Consider the following 25,965-nt stretch of genomic DNA (forward strand, 5'->3'; position numbering starts at 1 on the left):
AATAAGATCAAACTAAAATGGTATCTAGGACATCTAGGATTGATTCTGTATCACCAGAGTACAGTTTTGTACACCAAAAGCAGAATAACAAATCTTAATCTTCTGTACTGAATTGCTTCTATCCTCAAAACATCTGTCATTTCTTTCCTTCCAAATTGTCCTCCATATACATGAAGGGATGATCCTCCATTTCTTACATTGACGCCTTTGAAATGCAGTTCCAACAGGTTGAAGGCTTGTCTTCTCATGAGTATGCCGTAGAAGTCCGTCTTGCTCCAGATCAGAGTCACCCTTGTCCATCTCTGTCCATTCAACAAAGTGCACGCACTCGTGGCAATAGCTCATATGGTTCTATATCTTCTGATATAATCTCAGTGAAATGGAATGAAGTATTTTTCTTCAAAGTTGATTCACCGGTCTGTACTTTCTGCCTCTGCAAAGTCTCATAGGACGTACATCATGAATTCATATTACTATTATATTGCATGTTCCTGAAAATAATATACTTGCTGCATATATTGCATGTCTGTCTGCTCATAGAATGCTTAGTGGCTCTGAGGTGGTCTCTTCTTCAAAATTTATTCAATTAATCCTTTAATTAAGAATCATCTAAGGATTCAGATTCAAGAATTGTTGACCATAATGGGGAACTCTAATTGGGTTCTCAAGATCCTTATATTAAGTTGGTTAGTCATACTTTCGATAGCTTGAATTGCCAAGTGGTTGAAAGAAGCAAATGCAAATGAGAGAGTCATTACAACGTGTAAGCTTAATGTGAGTTGTAATGATGCAGAAATGGAAGAGCTTGGAAGGTGTTGAGAGTAGGGTATTTTGTACTCCTTTTTCCTGTTTTCTTTCTTTCTTTCTTTTTTTTTTTTTTAATAGGGGGGAGGGGTGGATTAATATTTGTATCATCTTCTGACATTCCAAGTTTTGTAGACAATTACATGAACTTCTTGGATAGAACTCCATTCTGTGCTGCTGACTTTAGTGTACCTGTTGCTTATATGCTTATCCATCTTTGTTGCAGAAATACAGTCTTTAAGGGTTTACTTATGGAAAATGGCTTTCACCAAAACATAAACTGCTCATATTATGCAAACAACTGTGACCTTTTATCTGTGTTTCCTGCAAACACATCATTTTATGTTTGCTTCTGGAGTCAGTGGAACATGCATTACATTGGTGGGACCTTAGTGAGTACAACTGTTGATCATGTTGCACCTGTCAGATATAATAACAACACTGAATGGTTCTCTGAGTCAAGGTTCCTCAATGTGCTTTATTATGAGGTTTTCTGATCACTGACACAAGGAGAAAATCTATTTGACTTGCGTAGTACATTGCCCTCTCCCTCTCTTGCATGTGTGCTTGGTTCCTCTTAGGATCATATAGAGGTTTACATAGGAGAGAGAGAGAGAGAGAGAGAGAGAGAGCATATCAAAAAGATACATCTTCTTTCCATTGCTTTAGGTGAGACCAAGGTTGTACCTGTAAGGCCATGCCATTATGTTAGATCTCAAAAGAACATAGTAAAAAACATTAGAGACTGGAAGGTAATTTCTGAATTTTGATGGAATCAAGTAAATGAATAATTTTGTTTTCCAAATATGGATAAGGGGCACTCGTCCCCCATCCACCCCCAAAAGCTCTTTTTGCCCTCCTATTTTTCTGAATAAGTTGTAGCATTTTCCATGTACGTGTACGAATCATAGTTGTTGATGGATGTAGTCATATTTACTTTTTAGTTACTTTCTGTCATCTATGTCCAACACATATAACACATCTGCAACTTACCGAGGACAAACCTTAGACAGGAGGGGATGGAGGTCACGAATAAGGGTAGAAAGTTAGTAGGTAGTTGCGAGGTGCTCCTATTACTAGCCTATTCATGTCCTTGGCTGGGTGGATCTCCGTGTCAGTCATAGTATTAACATATTCATGCAGGCTTTGGTTTTGGGCTTTTGATTATCATCTGTGGTTTACTGTGGACTACACCTTGTTCTTAATGTTACGGTTTCTTGCATACATGCTCTGCACTACTTTGCTATTAGCTGTCATGTTTTTCTTTAAATTACTGCCTTGATTTGCTTGAGCCGAGAATCTCTCGGAAACAGCCTCTTGACCTTGGAGAGGTAGTGGTAAGGCATGTGTACACTCTACATTCCCTAGGCGGATTTCACGGGGGTTGTTGTTGTTTTTACTATGTTTTTGGCTACTAATAATTGTTTTGCGTGCTTCTTATCTTGCAATTTATTTAACGTCAAGCCTTTTCCTCATCGTTTTTTGAAAATTTTCATTGTCATGCTTCTATTACCAAACAGGATTTCTGCGATCTGGAGCTTGTTGTAATGGATATGGGAAGAGGTATTTCTTAACTACTATTTTGTCGTTTTACTGCTTCCTTATTTTCATAGCTCATGCAATTTAGAGTTCCAATATATCCAGAAATCTTCTCTTTGTTGGTCTCACTCGAAACAGGCAAACTTTTTTGAATTTGATTAATCAGAAAAACATTTGTATTATGAGTGAAACGATTGTGAAAACATTATCACGGTAGTGGCAAGAAGCAGTAACTGGAAAGTCTAATTGCATTCTTGAATCTGCTTACCAGGAAGGATCAGAATCTGGTTAATTGCAACCAGCTTATGTTTGGATAAAAGTTAAATTAAGACGTTTAGCGATGCATGCTAAAAAAGGCCTTGTATGGATTCTTTTGTTGCTGGAACCTGCATATTAACGACACCATCTACCAACTATCTTCCAAAAAGTACATAGCAAATTGAATTTCTAGTGCTTCCACTTCATTCATAACTGATTGTAAGTGAGTAACATGATACATTTCCCAAGTGAATAGCTTGATGTTCTTATGGATTTGTTGATCTTTTATGGGATATTCATGTCCTCATTTATTTGATTAATTGTGTAAGTTTCGTCATAAATAAATTACCCATGCCATGGAAGTGAATTTAGGGTGAATCAAGATTCACCCGTCCTTTTCCCCATCATCCCTAACTCATTTACATTCCCTCTATTCATCCATTACAACAATTAAATCTTTGGAATTCAAACCAATGATGATCAAAATCTCTTAACCACCTCGAGGCGAACGATAGCCCTAACCTCAATCAAAGGGGTTATTTCCACCATGGATAATCTACCCATACCATATTATCACAAATTCATCAAGCCAGGTGATATTTGTGTTAATATCATAATATAACACAAATAATCCATATAATACTCTCTTTGGTGGTTGGGTTAGGATTTGGGGTCAAAACATCTTCAATGTCTTGTGCCCTAGCTTGGGTGTAGGAAGAATGGGGCGAAAATCCCATCTTTCAGATTTTCATATTGCTAGTACATCAGATAAGTCACGTCATGGTGTAGCCATCACGTGAAAGGATTTCTCTTCACGCTATGGTGCACATGTCGTGTGCGTGAGTGCTGAATCATCCCGGCACTACAATGGAGGCTTACTGTGCTTCCCTTCATTTTTTAACTTCAATGCTCCTCCCTTTATGCTACCATATCAAGCCCACTCATTTCTGATTCTTCCCAACAAACAAATCATTGTTCCACAATCGACACTATGTTTAAGCAACATATCCAACCCCAAACATATAATAGCATTAAATAGCACATTTAGAAGCATGAAATGGGTTTAAAAGTGTATGGGTTTGATTGAATAATGAAGGATTTTGTACATTAGTGAACTTGTCTCTTAACCTTATTTCCTCTTTTATGCACCCACGAGGGCGGGTAGGTGTAGAAGATTGCATGTCATTTGTAGAAAACCATATCTTTTTGTAAGATTTTCTACTTATTGGTATAACGTTTTTTTAAAAAAACTTATTGTTAATAGTATCTTATACCTGATCAAAAAACAAGCATATAGGAGCATGCAGGGCTTTACATTTGCGTGATATTTTCTTGCAGTGCTTGTGAAAGAATGGAATATTTGCAGTAGAAACCTGTTTTTTAACCAGCTCTGTTACATTCATCCCTCTGAGGTGTCCCTTTCTGTTGACATAGTTTTCTGATTAGATTTATTCGTCATAAGCTTAAGCTCATTTATCCAATCGTAAATATAGATATTCTCATCAACTATAACTTTAGTTGAACGGGAAATTGGAAGAATGTGTGTTTGAAGAAATAAATGTTGAGAGCCTGTCAGAATTTCTATTTATCTTTTTGTATTTGTGTCTATATCTTAAGCGTCTGAGTTGTCCATTTGATACAGATTAGACTTATGTGTGGTGCTGTATTTTTAATTTGAACTGTTCTTTGCAGGTTATACTGTTGGTTATTCATTAGCTCCGCTGAACCATATATTTAGACCCCAAGAGAATACAGCGTCTTACAACAGTTCACTTGAATTCAATTGGCTAGAGTTGTCCTCTTCGGGGTCTACGGTGATTTTCTCTTCTGTTCCTTCTTCTTTTTATATTGTTCCTGAAAACAAAATAGGAATTGCTTTACGGTGTCCCGTTTTGCTACTTTTTTATGGCGTCTTGCTTATCTCACCATGAAATGCAGATGATAACTAGTGAAGGAAAAGAAATGAAATCATCAGGAAGAATAAAATTAGCTGCTTACTTGTCTCCTCAACTTGAAGTTGGAAAGAGTGAGAAGTCCTATAACACTAAGGCAAGATCTGGGTTTATCCAGATTAGTCCTACCAGAGAAGGACCTTGGACTACTGTGAGGCTGAATTATGCTGCACCTGCTGCTTGTTGGCGACTAGGAAATACTGTTGTTGCCAGTGAAGTGAGCGTAGCTGATGGAAATCGATATGTCAAGATTAGATCTCTGGTTTTAGTTCGTAATTACACAGAATTTACACTGGATTTACAGCTTAAGCTCAATGCTTCAAATGAGAAAAAAAGACATGATAATGATGAGACACAAGAGGTTTATGTTGATGAAGTTGTGACAGATGAGTTTTTTGAGACCCAGAAATATAATCCTGATATTGGGTGGTTTGACGCTAATGAGGTATGTATACACATTTTATTGTTTTTTTACCTGTATTTTAAGTAGCAATTGGCTTCTCTATTTCTGGTCTTAAGCCATCAATTTCTGTCATTTGGGTAGGGGACAAATGAAGTTGAGCTTCCATCGGGCTGGGAATGGGTTGATGAATGGCATGTAGATAAGAAATCTGTGAACACTGCTGATGGATGGGTTTATGCTCCAGATTTCAATAGTTTGAAATGGCCAGAGTCGTCCAATCCACTAAAATCTGTTAACTATGCAAAACAGAGACGGTGGCTTAGGAACAGGAAAGGCAAGTCAAGAGATCTCAAGGCTCAGATTTATGTTGGGCCTATAAGACCTGGGGAAGTTGTTCCGTTGCCTTTATCTGTCCTGACCCATTCTGGACTATATGTACTGCGAGTGCGGCCTTCATACTTGGGAAAAACTGAAGAATATTCATGGAGTTCTGTAATGGATGTGTCTGGAAACACTCGGGATCTTGAGATGCCAACAGAAAACGCTGGAATATCTGTATCAAATCTCAGTGAGTCTGAGGAACTCCTATACTGCCCTGCAATTAGTGGAACCTCATCCAACAGTAACCGGGGCATGTGGTTTTGCTTGAGTATACAAGCAACTGAGATCACAAAGGACATGCACTCTGATCCAATTCAAGATTGGACCCTTGTGATCAGGCCACCCCTTGCGATTACCAATTATCTTCCTCTTACTGCTGAATATTCTGTTCTTGAAATGCAAGCCAGTGGTCATTTTCTCACTTGCGTTAGAGGGATATTTTCTCCTGGTGAATCTGTCAAGGTTTATAGTGCCAACATAAGGAATCCTTTGTACTTCTCGTTGCTTCCACAAAGAGGATGGTTGCCGTTACATGTTAGTTGTTGTGATAACTTTGTGTTCTCTTCACCCAGTTGATTCTTGATGCCTTTTAATGCACTGTAATGATGCTAACTTCTTAACGTTCTTTACAGGAGGCTATACTCATATCCCATCCTAAGATGGCACCTTCAAAGACAATAAATCTAAGAAGTTCAATTTCTGGAAGGTCTCAAAGAAAATAAGATAGCTGATTAAGTTCTTTCTTCATTTTGTGTAAAATGTTATTTTAGTTTTCATTCTTAATTCTTTAAGCTACTGGCACTTGCAGGATTGTTCAAGTAATTGCTGAACATACGCATACCCATGAAAGGCCTCTGCAAGCAAAGATTACCAAGGTCTATGCTCCTTTTTGGCTTTCAGTTGCACGATGTCCGCCAATTACTTTCAGGCTTATAGACTTGAATGGTCGGAAAACAAAGAAGAAGATTGCTTTCCCTTTGCTATCTAAAAGGAATAATGATCTTGTCCTAGAGGAGATCTCTGAGGAGGAAATATATGAAGGAAATACAATTGCATCTGTTATAAACTTCAAGTTGCTAGGCCTTTCAGCATCAATTAATCTGTCGGGTGAGAAGAGTTTTGGTCCTGTTAAGGATCTTTCTCCGTTGGGTGACATGGTAAAGAATCTTTATCCTGTGTAGTATATGTTTTATCCGTGTTTAGAAACCTATCCATAATCCGTCCTCAATATTAGGATGGCTCGTTGGATTTCTGCGCCTACAACAATGATGGAAATTGCATGCGGCTTTTTGTATCATCAAAACCTTGCCCTTATCAAACTGTTCCAACGAAGGTTCTGTCTCAACAGCAGTATCAGCTTCGTTCTCTTAACTCCTATAGAATCCAATTCAAACATCTCTATTGAGTACTTACCAGCTCTTTTGGCAGGTTATTACTGTTCGGCCATTTGTTACATTTACCAATAGACTTGGTCAAGATATATTTTTGAAATTGAGCAGCGAAGATGAGCCAAAGGTTTTACGTGCATCTGATGTCAGAGCCTCATTTGTATATCGCGACACAGGTGGACCTGATGAACTCCAGGTGAGTGGATTCTCTGTACTGTGTTATCTGAACTTAAAATTAATTAAAAAATGCCTATGGGAAATACATCCTTAATATTGGTGTCTTACACTTTCTTTTTGGCCCTCTACTGAAACCGTGAGGCGTGAATGATATGGTAACGAACTGTCTTCATTTGGCTTTGAACTTCTATATTTCTAAGAGGATATATCTCTCAGCCTTATGATTTTCATTATATATTTCTCATTTGGAATTTAGTATATTTATGGTGCTATAAAGTATCTTTTTCTGCCATTTCTGATGCATTAATCAAAGTAATTTTGTTCCACTCTAGACGCTGCCATAAACGTGTTGACTATTTGTTTAAACAAGGTACTATTAGGGTTACTGGTGTGACCATAGATTATGGACCATGGCTGTGCTAGTTTGAAAAAGTGGATATGTAGTAAATTTCCTGGTGAAGTTTCTTACGTGTTCATTTTGGAAGGAAGGTGTCAATAATACCACATAATTCCTCATTTTTTCCGCCTACTTGATTGTTAGTTATTGCAGTTTTTGAGAGTTAGCTGATAGCAGGCAAATTCACTTACAATTTAATATCAATTTGAAGGTCCGACTAGATGATACAAATTGGTCATTTCCTGTTCAAATTGTTAAGGAGGACACAGTTCCTCTTGTCTTGAGGAGAAATGATGGCACGCGGAGGTTTTTGAAGATGGAAGTCCGTGGCTTTGAAGAGGGGTCACGTTTCATTGTTGTTTTTCGCCTTGGATCAACAAGGGGTCCAATCAGGTACCTGATTAATCTTTGTTTAGTTACAGGGCTCTGCTACTTCAAGCTTCTGATTAATTCAAATCTTGTCTCATTAATCAACTATATATGCTTGATAGGATCGAAAACAGGACGAAGAGGAAGGTCATTAGACTTCGGCAATCTGGATTTGGCAATGATGCATGGATCCAGCTATTGCCTCTTTCAACCACAAACTTTTCATGGGAGAATCCCTATGGCCAAAAACTTATTGATGCTGAGATTTACAGTGGCAATAGCTCTAGGGTCTGGAAATTTGATTTGGAGAAGTCAGGGTTCTGTTCTGAGTGTGATGGATTAGGCTTGCTTTTCCATGTTATAGATATGGCTGATGTCAGGGTTGCTAGGTTTATCGATGAGGGAGCAGCATTATTAAGTTCAAAAGAAGGGAGCACGTCTCTTGCAGAAGTTGGAAATCTTGGCAGTTCTCACATACAGAACCAGATGCAGGAGAATGGATCTCATTTAGAAGTTACAGTTGAGTTGGGTGCAATTGGGGTTTCTGTTGTGGACCATAGACCCAGAGAGGTATTATATTTGTATCTAGACAGAGTATTCATATCCTACGCTACCGGATATGGTGGTGGAACTACTAGCAAGTTTAAGCTTATATTGGGGTACTTGCAGCTTGACAATCAACTTCCCCTCACATTGATGCCTGTACTTCTGGCACCTGAACAAAACATTGATATGCATCATCCTGTCCTCAAGATGACTTTTACAGTGCGCAATGAGAACATTGATGGTGTTCAGGTATACCCATATGTTAATGTAAGGGTAACAGATAAATGCTGGAGGCTTAACATTCATGAGCCGATAATTTGGGCTTTTGTAGATTTCTATAACAATCTTCAACTGGATCGCCTACCCAACAGTTCTAGTGTCAGCCAGGTTGATCCTGAAATACGTGTGGACTTGATTGATATATCTGAACTAAGACTGAAGTTATCATTAGAGAGTGCACCTGCTCAAAGACCAGATGGGGTTCTAGGCGTATGGGGCCCAGTACTGTCGGCTGTTGGAAATGCCTTTAAATTACAGATTCATTTAAGAAAAGTGATCCGCAGAGACAGATTTATGAGAAAAAGCTCGGTCATTTCTGCAGTGGGAAACCGTATTTTTAGAGATTTAATTCATAACCCTCTGCATTTAATATTTTCAGTGGATGTGCTGGGTATGACAAGCTCAACTTTAGCCTCTCTCAGCAAAGGCTTTGCTCAACTATCAACAGATGGACAGTTTTTGCAGCTGCGTTCAAAGCAGATATGGTCAAGAAGAATAACCGGAGTTGGTGAAGGGATCAGGCAGGGGACTGAAGCCCTGGCACAAGGTGTTGCATTCGGAGTTTCTGGGGTAGTGACAAGGCCTGTGGAGAGTGCTAGACAACATGGCCTTCTTGGCTTTGCCCATGGGCTTGGACGAGCTATGGTGGGATTCGTTGTTCAACCAGTGAGTGGAGCATTGGACTTCTTTTCATTGACTGTCGACGGGATTGGTGCAAGTTGTTCTCGTTGCATTGAAATCCTTAGCAACAAGACCACCTTCCATAGGATAAGAAATCCCCGTGCTATTCGTGCAGACAATATACTTAGAGATTACAGTGAGCGAGAAGCACAGGGTCAAGTGATACTACACCTTGCTGAAGAGAGCCGTCATTTTGGTTGCACTGAACTTTTTAAAGAGCCTTCTAAATTTGCCTTGTCTGATTATTATGAAAATCATTTTATGGTTCCCTATTCGCGGATTGTTTTAGTGACTAATAAACGTGTAATGCTTCTCCAGTGTTTGTCTGCTGATAAGATGGACAAGAAGCCCTGCAAAATCATGTGGGATGTACCTTGGGAAGAACTCATGGCACTTGAATTAGCTAAAGCTGGCTACCCTAGACCTTCTCACTTAATCATCCATGTAAAAAAATTCCAAAGGTCTCAGAAGTTTGTCCGGGTAATAAAGTGCAACACTGAAGATGAAACTGAGGTGCCTCAAGCTGTAAGAATTTGTTCAGTTGTGCGTAAGATATGGAAAGCATATCAAACTGACGTGGCATGTCTACAACTAAAGGTTCCTTCAAGCCAGAGACATGTATCCTTTGCATCACATGATAATGATGGAAGAGATTCATTTAGCCAGAAAAAGCCTATAATTGAATCAAGGGGGCTGGCTTCCTGGGGTGCTGTCTCCGATAGAAGGAAATTTGTTCAACATGCTATCACATTTTCTAAGGTATGGAGCAGTGAACGAGAGTTGAAAGGTCGTTGTACATTGTGCCGGAAGAATGTTTCAGAAGATGATGGGATCTGTAGTATCTGGCGCCCTTCCGGTTTACCCCATGGGTACATCTCAATTGGGGATATTACTCATGTTGGTTGTCATCCTCCTAATGTTTCAGCTGTATATCGTTATTCTGACAAATTATTTGCCCTCCCAGTCGGCTATGACCTGGTGTGGAGGAACTGCTTAGATGATTACACCAATCCCATATCAATTTGGCATCCTCGGGCTCCTGAGGGCTTTGTCTCTCCTGGATGTGTAGCTGTACCTGATTTTGCTGAGCCGGAACCAAATGCTGTATACTGTGTTGCAGAAACATTGATCGAGGAGACGGTATTTGAAGAACAAAAGATCTGGGAAGCACCAGATTCATATCCCTGGGCATGTCATATCTACCAAGTGCGCAGTGATGCACTTCATTTTGTTGCTCTCAGGCAGCCCAGAGAAGAATCTGATTGGAAGCCAATGAGAGTTATCGATGACCCACAGCTTCACATTGAGCCGTAGTAAGTTTGTTTCATTATATTCCAGTTTCTACTAACCCAATAAACAAAACAGCTTTCTTGATTTTGCTTTTCCCTGTTGGAGAAATACTGGTTTGTGGCGCTACTTCCATCTTAATTGAAAAGTAGTCTCGAGTAGTTTGTACAGTCGAAACTGTGTATTGATGTACATAATTGTACCATTGGGATCACAATGACATGTTATGGATCTTCCTCAGAGGCTCCCCTTCCCTAAATTTTGGTACTGATCATTTTACAGCAATCAAAAGCTCCTTTAAGCTTTATAGTTATCGATGTTGCAGTCTTCATTTTTCATTTATTTCCTATGTTTACTGAAATCTATGATGGTTAAAGGTAGTTTATAAGGTATTTATTTTGCCTTATATGCACTTTAGCATTATTTCAAAATTTATCAACGGGATCTACGCTAGAAAGGTTGCAAGATCTGTGCTATATATTTTTCATGTCTTCTTATTTGTTGAATAAACTTTAGACAGGAAAAGGTACTCAAAATCGTTAATTCGGAAGGATTATGTGCATCCAATTTCTCTAAATGCTTAATCAATTGAGATCCTAGTCGATGATAATGTTGTTAAAGAGTATATATCCCTTCTAAAAATGTGAAGTTCGCTCATCAAGCCTTAGATTTTGTAGTTTTGATAAAATCACGGTTACTTATTTTCATACCCTAATCTACATCCTCAATCGACGATAATTACCTTCACTTAATAATTTAAGAGTGTGGCCTAGCCGTCAAAAAGAATTGGAGAGGGACTGATAAAAAGTCCCACATCAATAGAGGAATGGGAATTTGGTCTCCATATATGGACTTGGGACAAACCTTCCCTTATGAGTTAGCTTTTAGGATTGAGTTAGGCTCAGGTGTCATATCTTTACATAGTATCAGAGTCATCCCAATTTATTGTTCACCTATATTGGGCCTCCATTTAGAGAGATAAACATATACACAAAAGGAGAGGGATGAGAGAAGGGAGCAGATAATATTTTGATATTTTGCAATATGATAAATTAATAACCATAGTTTTCTCAACTTTGGCTTACATATGAGATATATATAAATTCAACTTTTCAAGAAGCAACTTAATTACATCATACAAACACATTAAATGTTTAAATAATTAACATAAAAATCAATTCATTACATCTTACAAACACCTTCAATGTTTAAATAATTAACATAAAAATCTAATTTAGATAGAGTAGTCAAAATTTCAATGTCTAGATAATTAATTTTATACACTTCAGTACAATATTCGATATTTTTTTATATATAAAAATCTCAAATATTGTACAAAACACCACAACATCAAAAATTAGACTTTCATACGATAATTCAATATATACTATACGATATCCACCCCCCTAATAAAAACGAGCGAATTAATGCTAGGATATTTTATTTCTTATATTATCAACCAAATCAAACAGGACAGATGTCTTCCCTTAATTGGTGTTCAAAAAGTTTCTTGCAAGACGTTCTTACGTTTAATGTCAACAACATGTTCATAGTCATTTAAGTCCCTACTGTCGGCAAAATATAACCAAAAGAACCTCAAAAATCAAGATATTCACATAAATGCCATTACCCGCCTCTCTCAACTTCATTCAACTGCAACTATTAAATTCCACCACTATCAGATCACACACTACACTACCAGAATTCTCTCATAAAAAATAAAACAATTCCCAGTTGTTGATTTGATCAACAATGGAAGGTTTAGTAAAGGGGTTGTTGAATGTGGCTTTTGGCAATGATGAAAATGAAAGAGACAATCAAGATCGTGATGAACGGTCAAGATCCAGTTGGGCGCAGGTTAGCACTCATGACTGAGACTCTGTAAAGATTCAATCTTTTTTAACTGTATGCTTATGGGGTTATGTTAATATGTGCAGGTGGTGACAGGGGAGCAGGAAGATGATGGGGTTAACAGTGATCGTAGAACTGGATATAATAGACAGGTTAATTTGGTTTTTCTTGATTTTTTAGAATATTAGTGTGGAATTTGATTTTAAAGTTTTGATTTTTTTTAATCCTTTTTGATAATAATAATAATAACAAACATAGTGTATCCCACGAGTGGTTCTCAGGAGGGTAGAGTGTATGCAGATCTTATCTATCTTGGGAAGATAGAGTGTTTGTTTTTGTTAGGCCGTCGGTTTTAATACCTTTATAAAAGTTTGAATTTTTGGCAGGATGAGAGATATGGGAGAAATGAGGAATCAAGGCCTCACGTGATTCCCCAAAAGGTACATACAAGTTTTTTTTTAATTATTGGTTCTTCTTTGTTTTATAGTGTCTTCAAGATTCTATGGTGTAAATGTCATGAATATGAGACTCCCAATTCTTGAATTATATGTTTTTTTGTCTCAAGTTTTCCTGTTTATAGAGTAGCTTTTGTGGTCATATTGTAGTTTTTTTGGTAAACTTTGAATATTTACAGTACTGATTAACTTGCTATTGATCTCTAGATTGAGTCTGTTTTTGTAGTGTGATGGGATTTCTTGCTTCATAGAATAACCCAAATACAGTGAGACTGGCCCGAATAGAGTGCGAATGGATATAGAGACTCATATAGCTAAAGGTGAAGCCAGGGATTTTTAATATATGGGTTCTGGACCATTGTTCTTGTTCCTTACTAGGTTCTAGATAGATTATTGTACATATCAAATGAATTTTTTTAACACAAATACAGAATTTGAGCCAAAGCTATTGGGTTCAAACCAGGGGAGGAGTTAGGATACCTCTAAACCCCCTTAGTCTAAAAATTATACTATATTTACATTGTCGAAATTATTCTATATATATATATAGTAGATATTGAACCCCCTTGGCTTCTTCATACATTTACTTCCTTATATTTTGTATCCCCTTGGTGAAAATCCCATTTCTGCCACGTGTTTGAACCCAGTTACTAAAATTGTGCCTTTGCCCCTGCATATAACAATTCCCAACTAGTTTGTGACCGATTTATAGTCATCCTTGTTGTTTTATTAGTTAATCCAAAGAATTCGTTTGGTGGTGTGATGGGATGGGGAAGGAGAAGTGTAATTGTTTTTCTCTTCTTGTTTGTGCAAAGAAGGTGCAGGGCTGCTTGTACAGTTGATTTATGCAATATGAGAGAACAAGATGCAAGTGCTGAATTGATAAGAAAAAGCTCTTGGAATGGTATTGCATGTGATGCAATTTTTTACAACAAGTAACTGTTTGAAAGGCAATAAAACTCGGCTTTAATTTTTTCATATGGAAATTAGTTCTAAACTAAAAGAACATCGTCTTGTATAAGATCTCAAGTGAGTTGAAGAATGAAGTGATAAGTATAATCATGTCACGAGTGTGAAATATTCATGTAATCACTGTGTAGTAGTATGTGGTTTCTGTTTGAACAATAATTGTTCTCAGCCGTCTCAAAACATGCAGGCTTCACCTCAGGGGTACCAAAGAAATGAAGACGAGAGGAGAGACAATGTCAACCAAAGCAGTTGGAAGCAAAAGGTTCGGTCTTGATCAATTATCATATTTATTCTAATCTCCCTCATGGCGGTATTCTCATGTTTTACTGGTATCTACAGGAGGACGAGGGAAACAATGACGGCTGGGAGACAGTCCAGAAAAAGCCTACTAAACGGCACCAACAGGTATTGTTTATGTTTTACAACTTATAGAACTATTCTACTGTCTAATCAAAAAACAAAGAGTGGTTGGCTTTCATCAAGACAAGTTCTCTTCTCTTATACAAGGTAGAAGGATGTGATAAATGATAGCATCTGGTTAAAGAACTATAGTAAAAATCCAAGTGTTAATAATTTTCAAAAGAAAAAACTAAGTGTTAATGTTTTTTCAGCAATTGAACACAAGTGAAGATAAACGTGGATCATAGGGTATAGAAATCATAACTAACCATGAGGTTATAACTAGGCTGTGGAATGTCTCTGTCGTGGGAGTAGGCTGAGTTTTCAAAATCTTTCTTATACAAATTTATGGACAAGTGAAAGTTAAGTGAGTATGAAAAATTTTGAGATATCAACTTGATCAAAGATTGTAGGTTGTGCTATGCAATTTTAACTCCATCTTGTCTTCCCTGATTTGATGGTTTCAGAACAGTGCAATGGTACCGTCTTACTTGTGAGGCTTGGCAAAAAACTACTAAGAGATGTGAAGACATCTATAACTCTTCTAACCTTCATTTTGCCTTCCCTCTAATGATATCAAATCTTAGGAGCTTTATATAAAGTACTTCATGAGCATAAATGGGTGGTAATTGATGTGGAGTGGAAACCTATATCAACTAACAGATCATTTGAGAATACCTTGGCATTGATAGGTTTGAGGGGGAAAGGAGTTCCAATGGCAACCGTGCTTCTGAAAGCATTGGAGCTTAGAGTTTACAAATACTAAAAACTAAACTTTGAAGCATTCTAAGATCCCTTTCCACTATACAAAATATTCGTCATTTTGAAGTGTACTTGCTAGTTCCGCTCTTGTTGTTGTTGAAATAACTCTTTACGGAAATTGGTGACCATGTTCTTTTCTTAAGATTATCTGATCTTAATTTATGCTTATCATATGAAAATTATGAATATGCTGCAACAGGTAAAAATGGATTCTTGGAACAATTACAAAAAACCTCTTGATGAGCAACATTACTCTAATGAGGTTGAATATGGAGTTGACATGGAACCCTCCAAAGAAGAGCTATCAGACTTATCGAAAGCTTGCAACAAGCTCTGGGAACTTGATCTTAACCGCTTAGTTCCAGGGAAAGATTACCAGATTGATTGTGGTGAAGGAAAAAAGGTGTACAATAAAGATGATATGGCAGAAGGATGCTTATTTTCCTGGCTGAATGACGATGTATTTAACAAGCCTTCTTATTCTCGTTTCTGTTCCCTTTTGGATAATTATAATCCACATCAGGGTGTTAAGGAGAATGTAACACCTGAAGAAAAGCGAGAACAAACAGCATTCATAGAAGAGATCAGTAGAACTGCACCAATTAAATATCTGCACAAGTATCTGTCATTGAAAGGCATAGTTTCTGGTAATTATGAAGAATTTAAGAGAATGTTGACACGTCTCTGGTTCGACCTTTATAGTCGAGGTGGTACATCCGCTAGCTCTTCAGCTTTTGAACATGTTTTTGTTGGAGAGATAAAGGAACGCGGGGAGAAAGAGGTGTCTGGATTTCACAACTGGCTTCAGGTGGAATTCCTGCTTTTCATTTATATTGTATCTATGACATTACTCTTCCCCTCTACTTAGAATTAGTTGTAAATTGCAAAGGTAATGTGCATTTTTAAATTTATTTAGTAGAGGAACACGACAAATCAGTCATCGTTCAATAGATTTCATAGCTTGTACCGCTTATCCTTAGTTTTTTGTCCTTTTCACCATAAACTGCATTGAAGTGCAGAATCTGAGCTGTGGAAAGTGTAAGAAAAACTTACATTCTTCTTACATGTTTTATCCTTCGCAGTTCTATTTAGAGGAAGCTAAGGGCAATGTTGACTATCAAGGATATATTTTCCCCCGAAGGCGTGGAGAGATTGTAAGTCATACCAAACTTTAATTTAGTTGTCTAAGCAATAAACAGAATTTGATACCTGATGCATGATTCACTAATCTTTTCTGAATTTAGCAAGTGCTCTAGTAAGAAACTATATGTATTGGTACATGCCGCAGAAAAATGGCACTTTTTGATGTCAAATACTCCCTCCGTTTCAATTTGTTTGTTTAGTTTCGACTTGGCATGGAGTTTAAGAAAGTAAAGAACTCATCTGAATCTTGTGATCTTGAACTAAAGATATGCAGAATGTACCAAAATATTCTTAAATCTTGTGGCCTTAAACATGTCATGTGGGAAGTTGGAATTAAAGAGTTACAGAAAAAGGAAAAAAACATTCTTTTCGAATGAACAAAAAAGGAAAGTAAGACAAACAATTTGTACCGGAGGAAGTAACTAACAATCTCTGGAGAAAATTTCATTCTGTAAACAACATTGTCATATCATATGGAAATGCAGAATCTTGTTCAAAGATGCTGATGTATTGGTGTAAAAGAGTATATCTACCTTAGTTTTTTCCGCCATCTATTTGTATTCATTCAGCATGTTAACTTAAGTTCTCTTTTCCAAATGCAGCCCGACTCAGAAACTCAACTACTCACTATACAATTTGAATGGAACGGCGTCCTCAAATCTGTGTCAAGCAGTTTGATTGGAGTTAGCCCCGAATTTGAAGTTGCCATCTACACTCTCTGTTACTTTGTTGGAGGGGAGGAAAACCACGTCGAGATTGGTCCATATCCTGTTAATATTAAATGTTATCGATTGGGAGATAGCATTGGCTCTGCTTTCCCTGTGGCTGAATGTTGAATGTCACACACATCATTTCTGTTATCTCCATTACTGGACCAAATATGTTTGTGGGATTTTACCATTTGTTTAAGAAATATTCTTGTCTGGTATTATCCGCGCTTCTATTGCTGTCATATTCGAACTGCTGGTGAAATGAAATGCTGAATATTGTTCTGTTCTATGAAGCTAACATAAAGATTGTTGCTCAGCAGTGAACACTTTGGGAATAATTTGCAATTTTATTTCTTGATATTGATCAGTTCTTCTCTTTTCATTTTGTTACAAGTCTTCTTCTTTCAAAAAAACTAGCTGGTTGTCCCTTTTTGGAACACCTGATTAGTAAATGGCCCTCTTTCAATTTCTTTTGCAACTTATAGATCTTTCAAACCATAAGAATATCTTTTGAGCAAACTGAAAATTTTACGAGAAAACACTAGACCATGTTGTAAAATTCTATTTGTTCTTGCCGAAGTTAGATGATATTCAATTGGCAAGTAAGCACTCAAACTTTAAGAGTACACATCTAGACACCTTAACTAGCAACTAAACACTTTAACTTTCCCCAGTATGTCTCGTAGACATCCAACACTGACATGATACATGAATTTTAGTGGCGTCAAGATGACCATTTTGTAATAGAGACGGATTATGATGTGTAGATATGCATACTCAAAGTTAAAAGTGTTAGTTTGCCAGCTGAGGCCAAGTTTGAGCATCTCTTTATGTATAGCACTTCTATAATGGGGACAATATCTAAGTGAAGACTAGAAAGGGACATTTGCAAAAATCAGCTGTTTTGTCCTTCTCTGAAAAGGGCTTTTCTTATTCTATCGTTAGCTTACCATTTGCATAATAACTTGCCCCACTGCACTGTAATTTGAGAAAGCAAAATGTGATGATTGTAAATTCTATTCCATTTCTTCCCCAAAAACATAATCGTTAGAACAGATAACAAAGGCAAATTTTCCTGAACTAAGTTTAAGAGTTGCCAAAAAGAAGGCGTTCACGCCTCACTACACTGGATTTTCAGACTATACATGTATAAAGGGGAAAAACATTCAGTTTACAACCAGAGCATTCGCTACACAGCATGCAACAAGGCGCTACTACAGGTCACGAATAACTACAACTATGTCGAGCTTGTGTGGGGAAACATGTCCTGCAGAGCTTGAGGAAGATTCAAGACAATTTCTGCATATGCTGCAAAAAGCAAAGATGTCAGTTACTAAGCATATCCCGATCGATACATAAAATTCAAATCAACATCAAAGAAGCTTCGGGAGTATTTTAACACAGATATTTTGTCACCAGAAGACTTCTCGTGATTTAGCCTTTAAATTACCACATAAAAGAAATGCTGATTACAAGTGATACTTGAGGCCTTGTTTGGTCTTTCAATCTGAGGTAAAGCTAACTAAGTATGCTCGTATTGCTGTAACTGTCTTCTTAACCTTTTTTATGCTTGACATTACTTATCATTCTAGCAACTCAATCTCATAAACACCAAAAACTCAAAGCAGGTATAAGGAGCTCTTTGTTTTGTTTTGTTTTTCAAATTAAAGGTTAACACAGAATAGTACATAGTAGGAACACCTCATGAATAGTACAAACATATAAGGAGTTCTTCATGAAGGACACAGAATATGCATTGTCAAACAATTTATACATATAGTAACAGAGGGGAATTCCGAAAAAGAAGCAAAACCTTCTGGCAGACTCATGGTTCGGAGTGCATCCTCTGCATACGTCAAACGCGCTGGGATAGGGTGACTTCCAACTCCATTTCCTTTCAGATGCAGGGCAATTTTATCAGAAGATTTCTTCGATTGGTGCATAGGCCATGCCAGGACACTAACCCCAGTGGGAAGTGTAGAGATCAGATCTGCATATCTCAGACTCACTGTCACCTTGCTGCAAGGACACAAATGTTGGTAAGAGTTGGACCTTGCAAGTTAACCCATAATTAAAATATGTAGAGTACTAGAGTAGCACTCTCTGTAGTAACCAAGATTACAGGTCAAACATTTGCTTTAGACAGACATACATATAATGAGATAGAATGAAACATTTGACCAAAAAAATTGTTAGTCAGAAGCACACAAAGGCAAGTCACATATACCCAATCAGAAAATGAAGAAATTTGCTACATATCACGCCGCTTCAACGCATTCCCCTCTCTCCCCGGTATCGTCCCACACAGAAAGAAAGAGCCCCGGCCCGACCTCTAGGTTTCCCCTACTTGCTGCGTCAAAAACTAAATCACAAGCTTCAATCAAAATATTTTCTATTGAGATTTCTTTCAATATCTAGAATATTGCCCTTTCTTAGATAATTATTGATATGAAGATTGCCGGGTATATCAACAAAGTTGTGTTTGGACACAACAGGAGAATGGAGGCTGTGCTATAGGCTGATAACATTTATTTGTAGTTACCAAGTTAAATCAAGTAGTGCACCACTAGAATTAAGTGTCATTAGTAGTCTTGTGGAAGTACCGAACAGAAGAATTAAGTGAACCAGATTATGTTGTTCAGCCTAAACAACATAATCTGGTTCACTTAATTCTTCTGTTCAGTACTTCCACAAGACTACTAATGACACAGGAAAGATCCAAGTTGGAAACGCCAAAATAAAATAAAAAATTCAAAGTCAACCTCCAGTGAAGCACAGTGAAACAGAAGATACAATAACAGAAAGGAAGAGAAGGCATACGAATCAAAATCTTCAATCACAAACTCGATCATATGGTATGGAAGACTATGATAGAGTTCACCAATTTGATTTCCATACAACTCTTTAATAAGCCGAACCTGCAAAGAACAAGTTGTATTTCACCAATACAAATATGTCACTGAAATATATTTTGATAGGTAAAGTAAATTTATACCTAAACGGCACTGAAGAAAACCCTATTAAATCACTAAAATAGCTAGACACTCCCTATGTTATCCATCATACGTTAACTTCATCCCCTCAACACAATTCCTTCCAAATACTAAAAACGTTGTTAATTTTCTTGTCTTGAATTTCTGAATTACAATTACATCCCACAAGCCTCACCTCTTTTCTTTTATTTATGAAGCAATGAGAATTCATTAAAGGCATCAAGAAGATGCATCAAAAGTTACAAAAGACTCAGAGAATGAGATTGCTCCTGTAAAACAAAACTATACTAGTCTAGCACCAGGGAACTAACACATTCCAGAAAATAGTCACAACTAGTTACAACTTACAGGAGTCTGGTCTAGCCAACAGAAAAGACTAAGCAAGCTTTTTCGTTAAGGACATGATATTTTTTTTCTGCTTTCCAGTTAATATCTTCTATTTCTAATAATTATCTTTATTACAATGTTAAGCTGAAATCCTCTCTATTTAGACATCTAGGTTCCCTTTGCCTTGTTTATCCAATGTCCAACCCAAAGATGATTCCACCTCTTCAATTCCACTACTGCTCTGCCCCTACTTTTTCCAAATTATTCCACCAAATCTTCTGTGAATCTAGTAAACGATAGAAAAATTTGAAGAGTCCCCAGCAAAGTTGCAAAGGAGAGTATGAGTGTGATTCAAGCCCATGACTGAGCAAGAAACAGATGAGTAATATCTTTCACCAACAAAAGAGGGAAGAGCTCTGGTACTTCATTATTTTTAAGTTAGGGCATACCTGTTCCCGTCTATCTACATAGGCTTGCAACAGATCTCCAACATGGTCAATAAATCTCTGAAGAAATCATGAATCCAAGTTCAGAAGTATCCAGTCAGTACTATGTATGAAAGAGCTAGGATCTAATAACAATGAAGCAATGACATATTAAAACAGGATCTAATACAAGTGATGTAGTCATCATACTATTGCATTTGACGAGAGAAACTCGTTTTCAGCTTCACGTATTGGCAAGAAAAAAGGGACTGTATGTTCCAGAACAGTCATCTTCTCCAGAAATGACTTGCTCTCAAGCACACAGTGGTATAGGTCACAAGATTCGCCTGTAAATTAGACAAATTGACGTCATTCACCAGTAGTCTAGATGAAAAATCAAAATTTTGACCCAACTCCAACACAATAAACTTCATTTGGGAAATTTGTACAGGTATATCTAAGTATGTATTGGAATGCTCCCACTGGAGAATTGTAGCCGCCACTAGACAATAGCACATGAAGTACCTGCAAATGAAGTATCATATTGTATGCCTATCCTTGCTCCATCCAAGCAACAAATAACCTGCACGAAGAAAAAAGAACAAACAAAGGGGTAAAACAAAGTCAGGTCCATATCCCTCACAATTCCAATCCCTATCAGCACTGCCAACTTGTTGTGATAGTAAAAGTAAAAAACAATATCACACAAGATAAACTGAACTATACATCAATCAGCATTTAGTGGAGACCTAAGATGCAGAAAGGAAAAGAAAATACAAAGCTACTCAAATAATAAGAGTTGATCAACAAAAAAATTAGACATTATGAGAAAATTGTTTCACAATCCAGAAATCTGAACAGGTAATAACTTAAAAGTATCTTTCAAAAATAATTTCTCCTAATAAGCCATGATAAATTGTAGTTACCAGGCACAACTTACCTTATTCCCAACTTTGTAGGTAATTTTATCATGAAATGGAATTGGCAACTGGGTTGTATCCCCTGGCATTTGCATAGCCTTTCTCTCAGCCTCCATGTGTACCTAAGATAAATTGAATCACGTAACAAAAAACATGTGAGAGAATCTGAGAACAAAAGCAGAATAGTTGATCAGTAAGCTAAAACATGCAGGTTTCTGAATCCGGCATCCACTAAAGTGATGAGAGAAAAAGCCAGATTACTGGTTCCTTGATTGGGAAGGAAGTATCTTAAGGAAACATCAAGTTGAAGCTGAACAAATAATTTAACCATACATACCCGCTCTCTTATTGTTGCCAATAAGCCATCATTCCATTGCTCACCTTTTAAGATGAGTTCTGCAAAAGAATTAAATGAGACAGGAATATCCTATTGTCCAGACTAGAAGAAGTACATTTGAAGGACAACTGAAGACCAACCAGGATTGATCAAGGAATAGAACTCATCACTATTTGTAGAACGACAAGTAACATAAGAGTAAAAAAGCAATGTTTATCTATAATAAGCTACCTCCACCGCATACATCAGTTACTGAAACAACTATACCCTTTAAGGACATAGCTCAAGCATCATGAATTCAACAATGATTCAAATGAATGAGCAAGTCGAATTCCTTTTCTTTTTTCCTTTTTTCTTTTTTTGATAAACAAGTTACAAGGTAAATATTAAACTTCATAACAATATTTATTTAAGAAGCTTTTTTTTCAAGTAACAATTTTTAATAAACTTGCAGCCATATACTGCTGTTATAAGGTAAGCTAAGTAGCTTAGATCAGATATCAAACATGGTACAAAAAAAACGCAGAAAATGACAAGGGAAAATCAAGTACGAGACTAAACATTACGTCCCATACCAAAAATGAATCACTCCAGTACTATTTGTGTGCTCAGAACCTAAATAGAACACAAACAAGAGCAAGAGAAAAAGCAAATCAGAATACGATGTGCTCTATAATTCTACCAAAGTTACCTTGAGTTTGAGAAGCACGTGCGGCTTCAAATTCCTTTTGTAGACGATCAAAAATCGACTTATCAGAATCCCTAGAAAAAACAACTCATATGTTTAACTCTTCTATAAATAAAATAGATGCACCAAGTCAAAGAGTATTTCCTTTTGATCAACCATTCAACATGTTTTTTCAGATATTACATGCTTTGACAGAATGAATTACAGGAAATTCTGTTTATTAGTCCATTTCTGTGCTAAAAAGTTCTCTCATGATCATCAAGTAGATTAAGTTGATGATAAATCTTCTTTTCAACTTTTCTAGCTGTTTTTCCCTTCTCTTGAACTCCTCCATTCTTCCTTACCTTTATGGTCCTCTATTCACATTCTTCAATTAAAGAATCAGGGGCGGAGCTACACTAGCGGAAGGGTGGTCAGCAAAACACACTTCGCTGGAAAATTGTACTATGTATAGGTACACTATTACATTTACACCCTCTGTCCGAATTTATATGACTCACTTTCCTTTTCGGTCAGTCCCAAAAAAATGTGGATATATTATTAAATGAACAACCTTTAAACAATTCAGAGAGTTATGCCAGCGGTTAAGGGAATTCAAAATGTCATAAAGGTCACAGGTTCGATCCCCAAGTTTATTATTTTGCTGCACCTAACAATTACAAGACTTTTAGAATAATCTTGTTTTTAAAAAAAGGGAAAACTTTAAAAAAAAAAACACCAAATGTTCTATGACTTAGCTAAATTATTAGGTAGTGAGAATTAAAAATTTATACCCAGTGGTTTGGGCTTGGGACTTCCATGTTGGAGGTCTCAAGTTCAAAACCCCTTGCCAGCGAAAGCAAGGAGTTTGCCTTCTGGGTCGAGCTCGTCACACCGGGCTTGCCTAGTGCGGGTTACCTCTCCTATGTGGTTTGCGAGCTATTGCATAGGAGCGGGGGTTTTACCCTGTGCACACCCAAAGGGTAGCGGCTGTGGGTTTCCCCTGTCATCAAAAAAAAAAAAAAAAAAACTATGTGCACCCCCTCGCCAACTTCTTTAAATTATTTATTTTTTCAAAAAAAACTTCTCTAAACTATTTACTGCATATTTTTTAACACCCTTAAAGAAATTTTTGACTACGTCACTGGTAGTCATCCTACGATCACATATATCCAACCTGTGCGGTCTACTCTTCAGCTCCTTTCTTAAACTTCAATCTAAAACGGATGCATAATATCTTTGCTTGCAAATTTTTACTATGTGTCATTTGGTTAGAGCGAAAATTCTATAACAGATGTGAGATTTATTGAAAAACTTGAAAACTCATGTATATACCAGTAAAAGGAATTATGTATATCTTAAATCCAATACCTAGAAAGACGCTCTGCTAGCTCCGAATGTCTTTTAAGAACATTTGAAACTGCCAGAAAAGGAGCAATATGAATATGGGATGATTTAAGGGCCAAAAAAAAACATCCACAAAAATGAAGAGAAGGTTACATCTAGCGCGTACAGCATCCAGCTTTACATCCTCCTCTCGCATATAATTCTAACATGCAGCCAATGAAAGGTTATAAGCATTGAAAATATAAATAATGTCCAATAAAACATTGCAAAAGTAATTCCTTTTCACTTCAAGAAAGGTCATAAGCATTTAACAATATAAATAAAGAGCAGTAAGGAATCGCCAAAGTTAATCCTTCCACTTCCAAAAGAAGTGGATACACATATGCACTCACAATTTAAAGCACGTGTTTCAAATAAGAGTGCCATTACTGAACAATTACTGCTAATTCTTCACTTATTTAATACGTTACTAATGACGTGGAATGAGCTACTTGAAAGAGTAAGTTAAATCTTCAGTAGATATAATATGTTCACATGCCCTCAAAGGAGAGGTTTAGCGGTCAATTCTCAATAGACACAACACTAAATGAGTTCTTGCCTTCTGCCTAATCCATGGTAAGCATAGACCAGTAACAATGTGGGTAGGAGTTGAACATAGCTGATACCATGTCTACTACTCTAGCAGGATTTAAAACTCAACAAGCTTTTCCTCTCCCCTAACTGATCTTCCTCACACACCCAAAAAAAAAGAAGAAAAAAAGAACATTGTGGTGTCAAACCTAGACAAACTATATTGCTCGGATTCTTCAAAAATGTCAACGGGTGTATATTTTCGGAGAATCCGGCACGAGTGCAGAAACGAAAGTGAAGAATCCGCAACTTAGCAGACAGATGCATGTATCTAAGAGCAATAGATATAACAAAAAATTGTCTGAGCTTTTTCTAACATGAAGGGATGTTAAAACTTATATGCTCAACAAAAACACCTTATTGTGGAAACAACATTAAGACAAACAATTCTGATACAAAGGGGGGCAAATCAAAAACAAAGTTCCTGTAACTGTAATCAATTATCACAAAGTACTCAAATTTCAAAAACCAAAAAATAAACCCCCAACCCACCCCACCCACCACCCAATTACCCCATACCTCATACATGAAATGCTCTAACATTAAATAAAAATCAAGTCTTTAACAATATTACCACTTCTCCCATTCTAACAGCTTCACTCCTTGTTCCCAATTTGATTCACTGCAAAAAAAAAAAAAAAAAATTAACAACGCATACAACTGAAGAACAAACAAACATCTATTGGGTCACGTCAAAAACACGAATTTGAGTTGTGCAAAATTCAAAAGATGAAGAAAAATTGTTAAAAAAAAAAAAAAAAACTCACCAAGAGTTGATTAAAACATAGAAGCTACTGTAATCTTCATAAACTGAATGAATAAAAACCGGTCGTCTTCCGATTTCAGCTTTTGTGGATTTTCTCCGGATGACGGTGGCCGGAAGTAAAAAGGCTTTGTTCTTTGGGTATATTATTTTAGTTGCCTTATTAGTTTGATGAAATTTTATTTGATGCCTCTTTAGTTTTAAATATTACACTTTTCAACCTCAAAGTTTCTGAGTTTTCATAGGAATCTCAGAAGAATCTGGTTGTTGGTAATGACTTGGCAAATAATAATGATGATATTAAAATTTGTCTCATGGAAAGGAAAATAAATGTTGTATTGTACTACCTAGGGTGTTTGTGGTTCGATTTAGATCAGTTATTGGTTAAATTAAATTCAAACCAATTTAATCAGTTTTTTAAAATTCTAAAACCAAACGAAAAGAATAATTGTCGCTTTGGTTCAGCTTTTCTGGTTTTTTCGGTTTGAAAGTAATAAATTTTTTGAGGACATATGTATCTCGATAGACACAAAGGTGTACATGAACAACCCACAGGAAATTTATGGTCGGTTCAATTAAGCAATTAAGCAATACTAGAGTTATTATTATACAAACAAATTGATTCAAGTAATATAAAGTGTGACTATCTTATGTGAGGTGTGGTAGATAAAGACTAAAATAATGAATTTTGATGAACTTGGACTTAAGATTGTAATAGTTGGGCTATAATTTAAGTGTTGGACTTGAGAAATTGTAAAGTTAGACTTAAGCTAATTAATATTTAACAAAATATTAATATTTTATTT

General features: G+C 36.7%; 3 protein-coding genes across 5 annotated transcripts in view; 2 read left to right on the forward strand and 1 right to left on the reverse strand.

Annotated features, from left to right (window-relative positions):
• The window catches only part of LOC125827062 (uncharacterized), a 60,605-nt gene extending 49,923 nt beyond the window's left edge, over nucleotides 1–10,682 (forward strand). Inside the window, exons 42-52 of the mRNA XM_049506420.1 lie at nucleotides 219–416; nucleotides 2,325–2,367; nucleotides 4,294–4,415; nucleotides 4,540–4,998; nucleotides 5,098–5,871; nucleotides 5,970–6,043; nucleotides 6,146–6,494; nucleotides 6,572–6,670; nucleotides 6,766–6,921; nucleotides 7,511–7,692; nucleotides 7,791–10,682. Coding sequence (XP_049362377.1) covers nucleotides 219–416; nucleotides 2,325–2,367; nucleotides 4,294–4,415; nucleotides 4,540–4,998; nucleotides 5,098–5,871; nucleotides 5,970–6,043; nucleotides 6,146–6,494; nucleotides 6,572–6,670; nucleotides 6,766–6,921; nucleotides 7,511–7,692; nucleotides 7,791–10,488 — 5,154 coding nt within the window. The 3' untranslated portion in view covers nucleotides 10,489–10,682. The remainder of the gene's footprint in view (nucleotides 1–218; nucleotides 417–2,324; nucleotides 2,368–4,293; nucleotides 4,416–4,539; nucleotides 4,999–5,097; nucleotides 5,872–5,969; nucleotides 6,044–6,145; nucleotides 6,495–6,571; nucleotides 6,671–6,765; nucleotides 6,922–7,510; nucleotides 7,693–7,790) is intronic.
• A 1,483-nt stretch (nucleotides 10,683–12,165) lies between these two features.
• LOC125827075 (uncharacterized) lies at nucleotides 12,166–17,039 on the forward strand. Of its 3 annotated transcripts, none has more exons than XM_049506437.1 (8): nucleotides 12,166–12,318; nucleotides 12,399–12,464; nucleotides 12,699–12,752; nucleotides 13,906–13,998; nucleotides 14,076–14,141; nucleotides 15,097–15,705; nucleotides 15,980–16,051; nucleotides 16,643–17,039. In XM_049506437.1, exons 1-8 carry the CDS (start codon nucleotides 12,214–12,216, stop codon nucleotides 16,874–16,876), a joined length of 1,299 nt encoding a protein of 432 aa, XP_049362394.1. In that variant the 5' UTR covers nucleotides 12,166–12,213; the 3' UTR covers nucleotides 16,877–17,039. The 3 variants fall into 3 exon arrangements, with proteins under 3 accessions (XP_049362394.1, XP_049362395.1, XP_049362396.1); XM_049506438.1 differs by having other exon boundaries at nucleotides 13,924–13,998; XM_049506439.1 differs by having other exon boundaries at nucleotides 13,936–13,998.
• A 710-nt stretch (nucleotides 17,040–17,749) lies between these two features.
• Nucleotides 17,750–25,319, reverse strand: LOC125827082 (uncharacterized). Its single transcript, XM_049506445.1, has 13 exons — nucleotides 25,164–25,319; nucleotides 24,971–25,018; nucleotides 23,920–23,968; nucleotides 23,791–23,839; nucleotides 22,444–22,514; nucleotides 21,753–21,811; nucleotides 21,436–21,537; nucleotides 21,021–21,078; nucleotides 20,706–20,842; nucleotides 20,520–20,576; nucleotides 19,571–19,668; nucleotides 18,564–18,769; nucleotides 17,750–18,058 (listed from the first exon to the last, which is right to left on the reverse strand). Exons 2-13 carry the CDS (start codon nucleotides 24,980–24,982, stop codon nucleotides 17,988–17,990), a joined length of 969 nt encoding a protein of 322 aa, XP_049362402.1. The 5' UTR covers nucleotides 24,983–25,018; nucleotides 25,164–25,319; the 3' UTR covers nucleotides 17,750–17,987.
• Between the last annotated feature and the right edge of the window lie 646 nt (nucleotides 25,320–25,965).

The sequence above is a fragment of the Solanum verrucosum genome, unplaced genomic scaffold, assembly GCF_900185275.1.
Source record: "Solanum verrucosum unplaced genomic scaffold, falcon-dt-bn FXZP01000060.1, whole genome shotgun sequence".
Taxonomy (NCBI): Eukaryota; Viridiplantae; Streptophyta; class Magnoliopsida; order Solanales; family Solanaceae; genus Solanum; species Solanum verrucosum.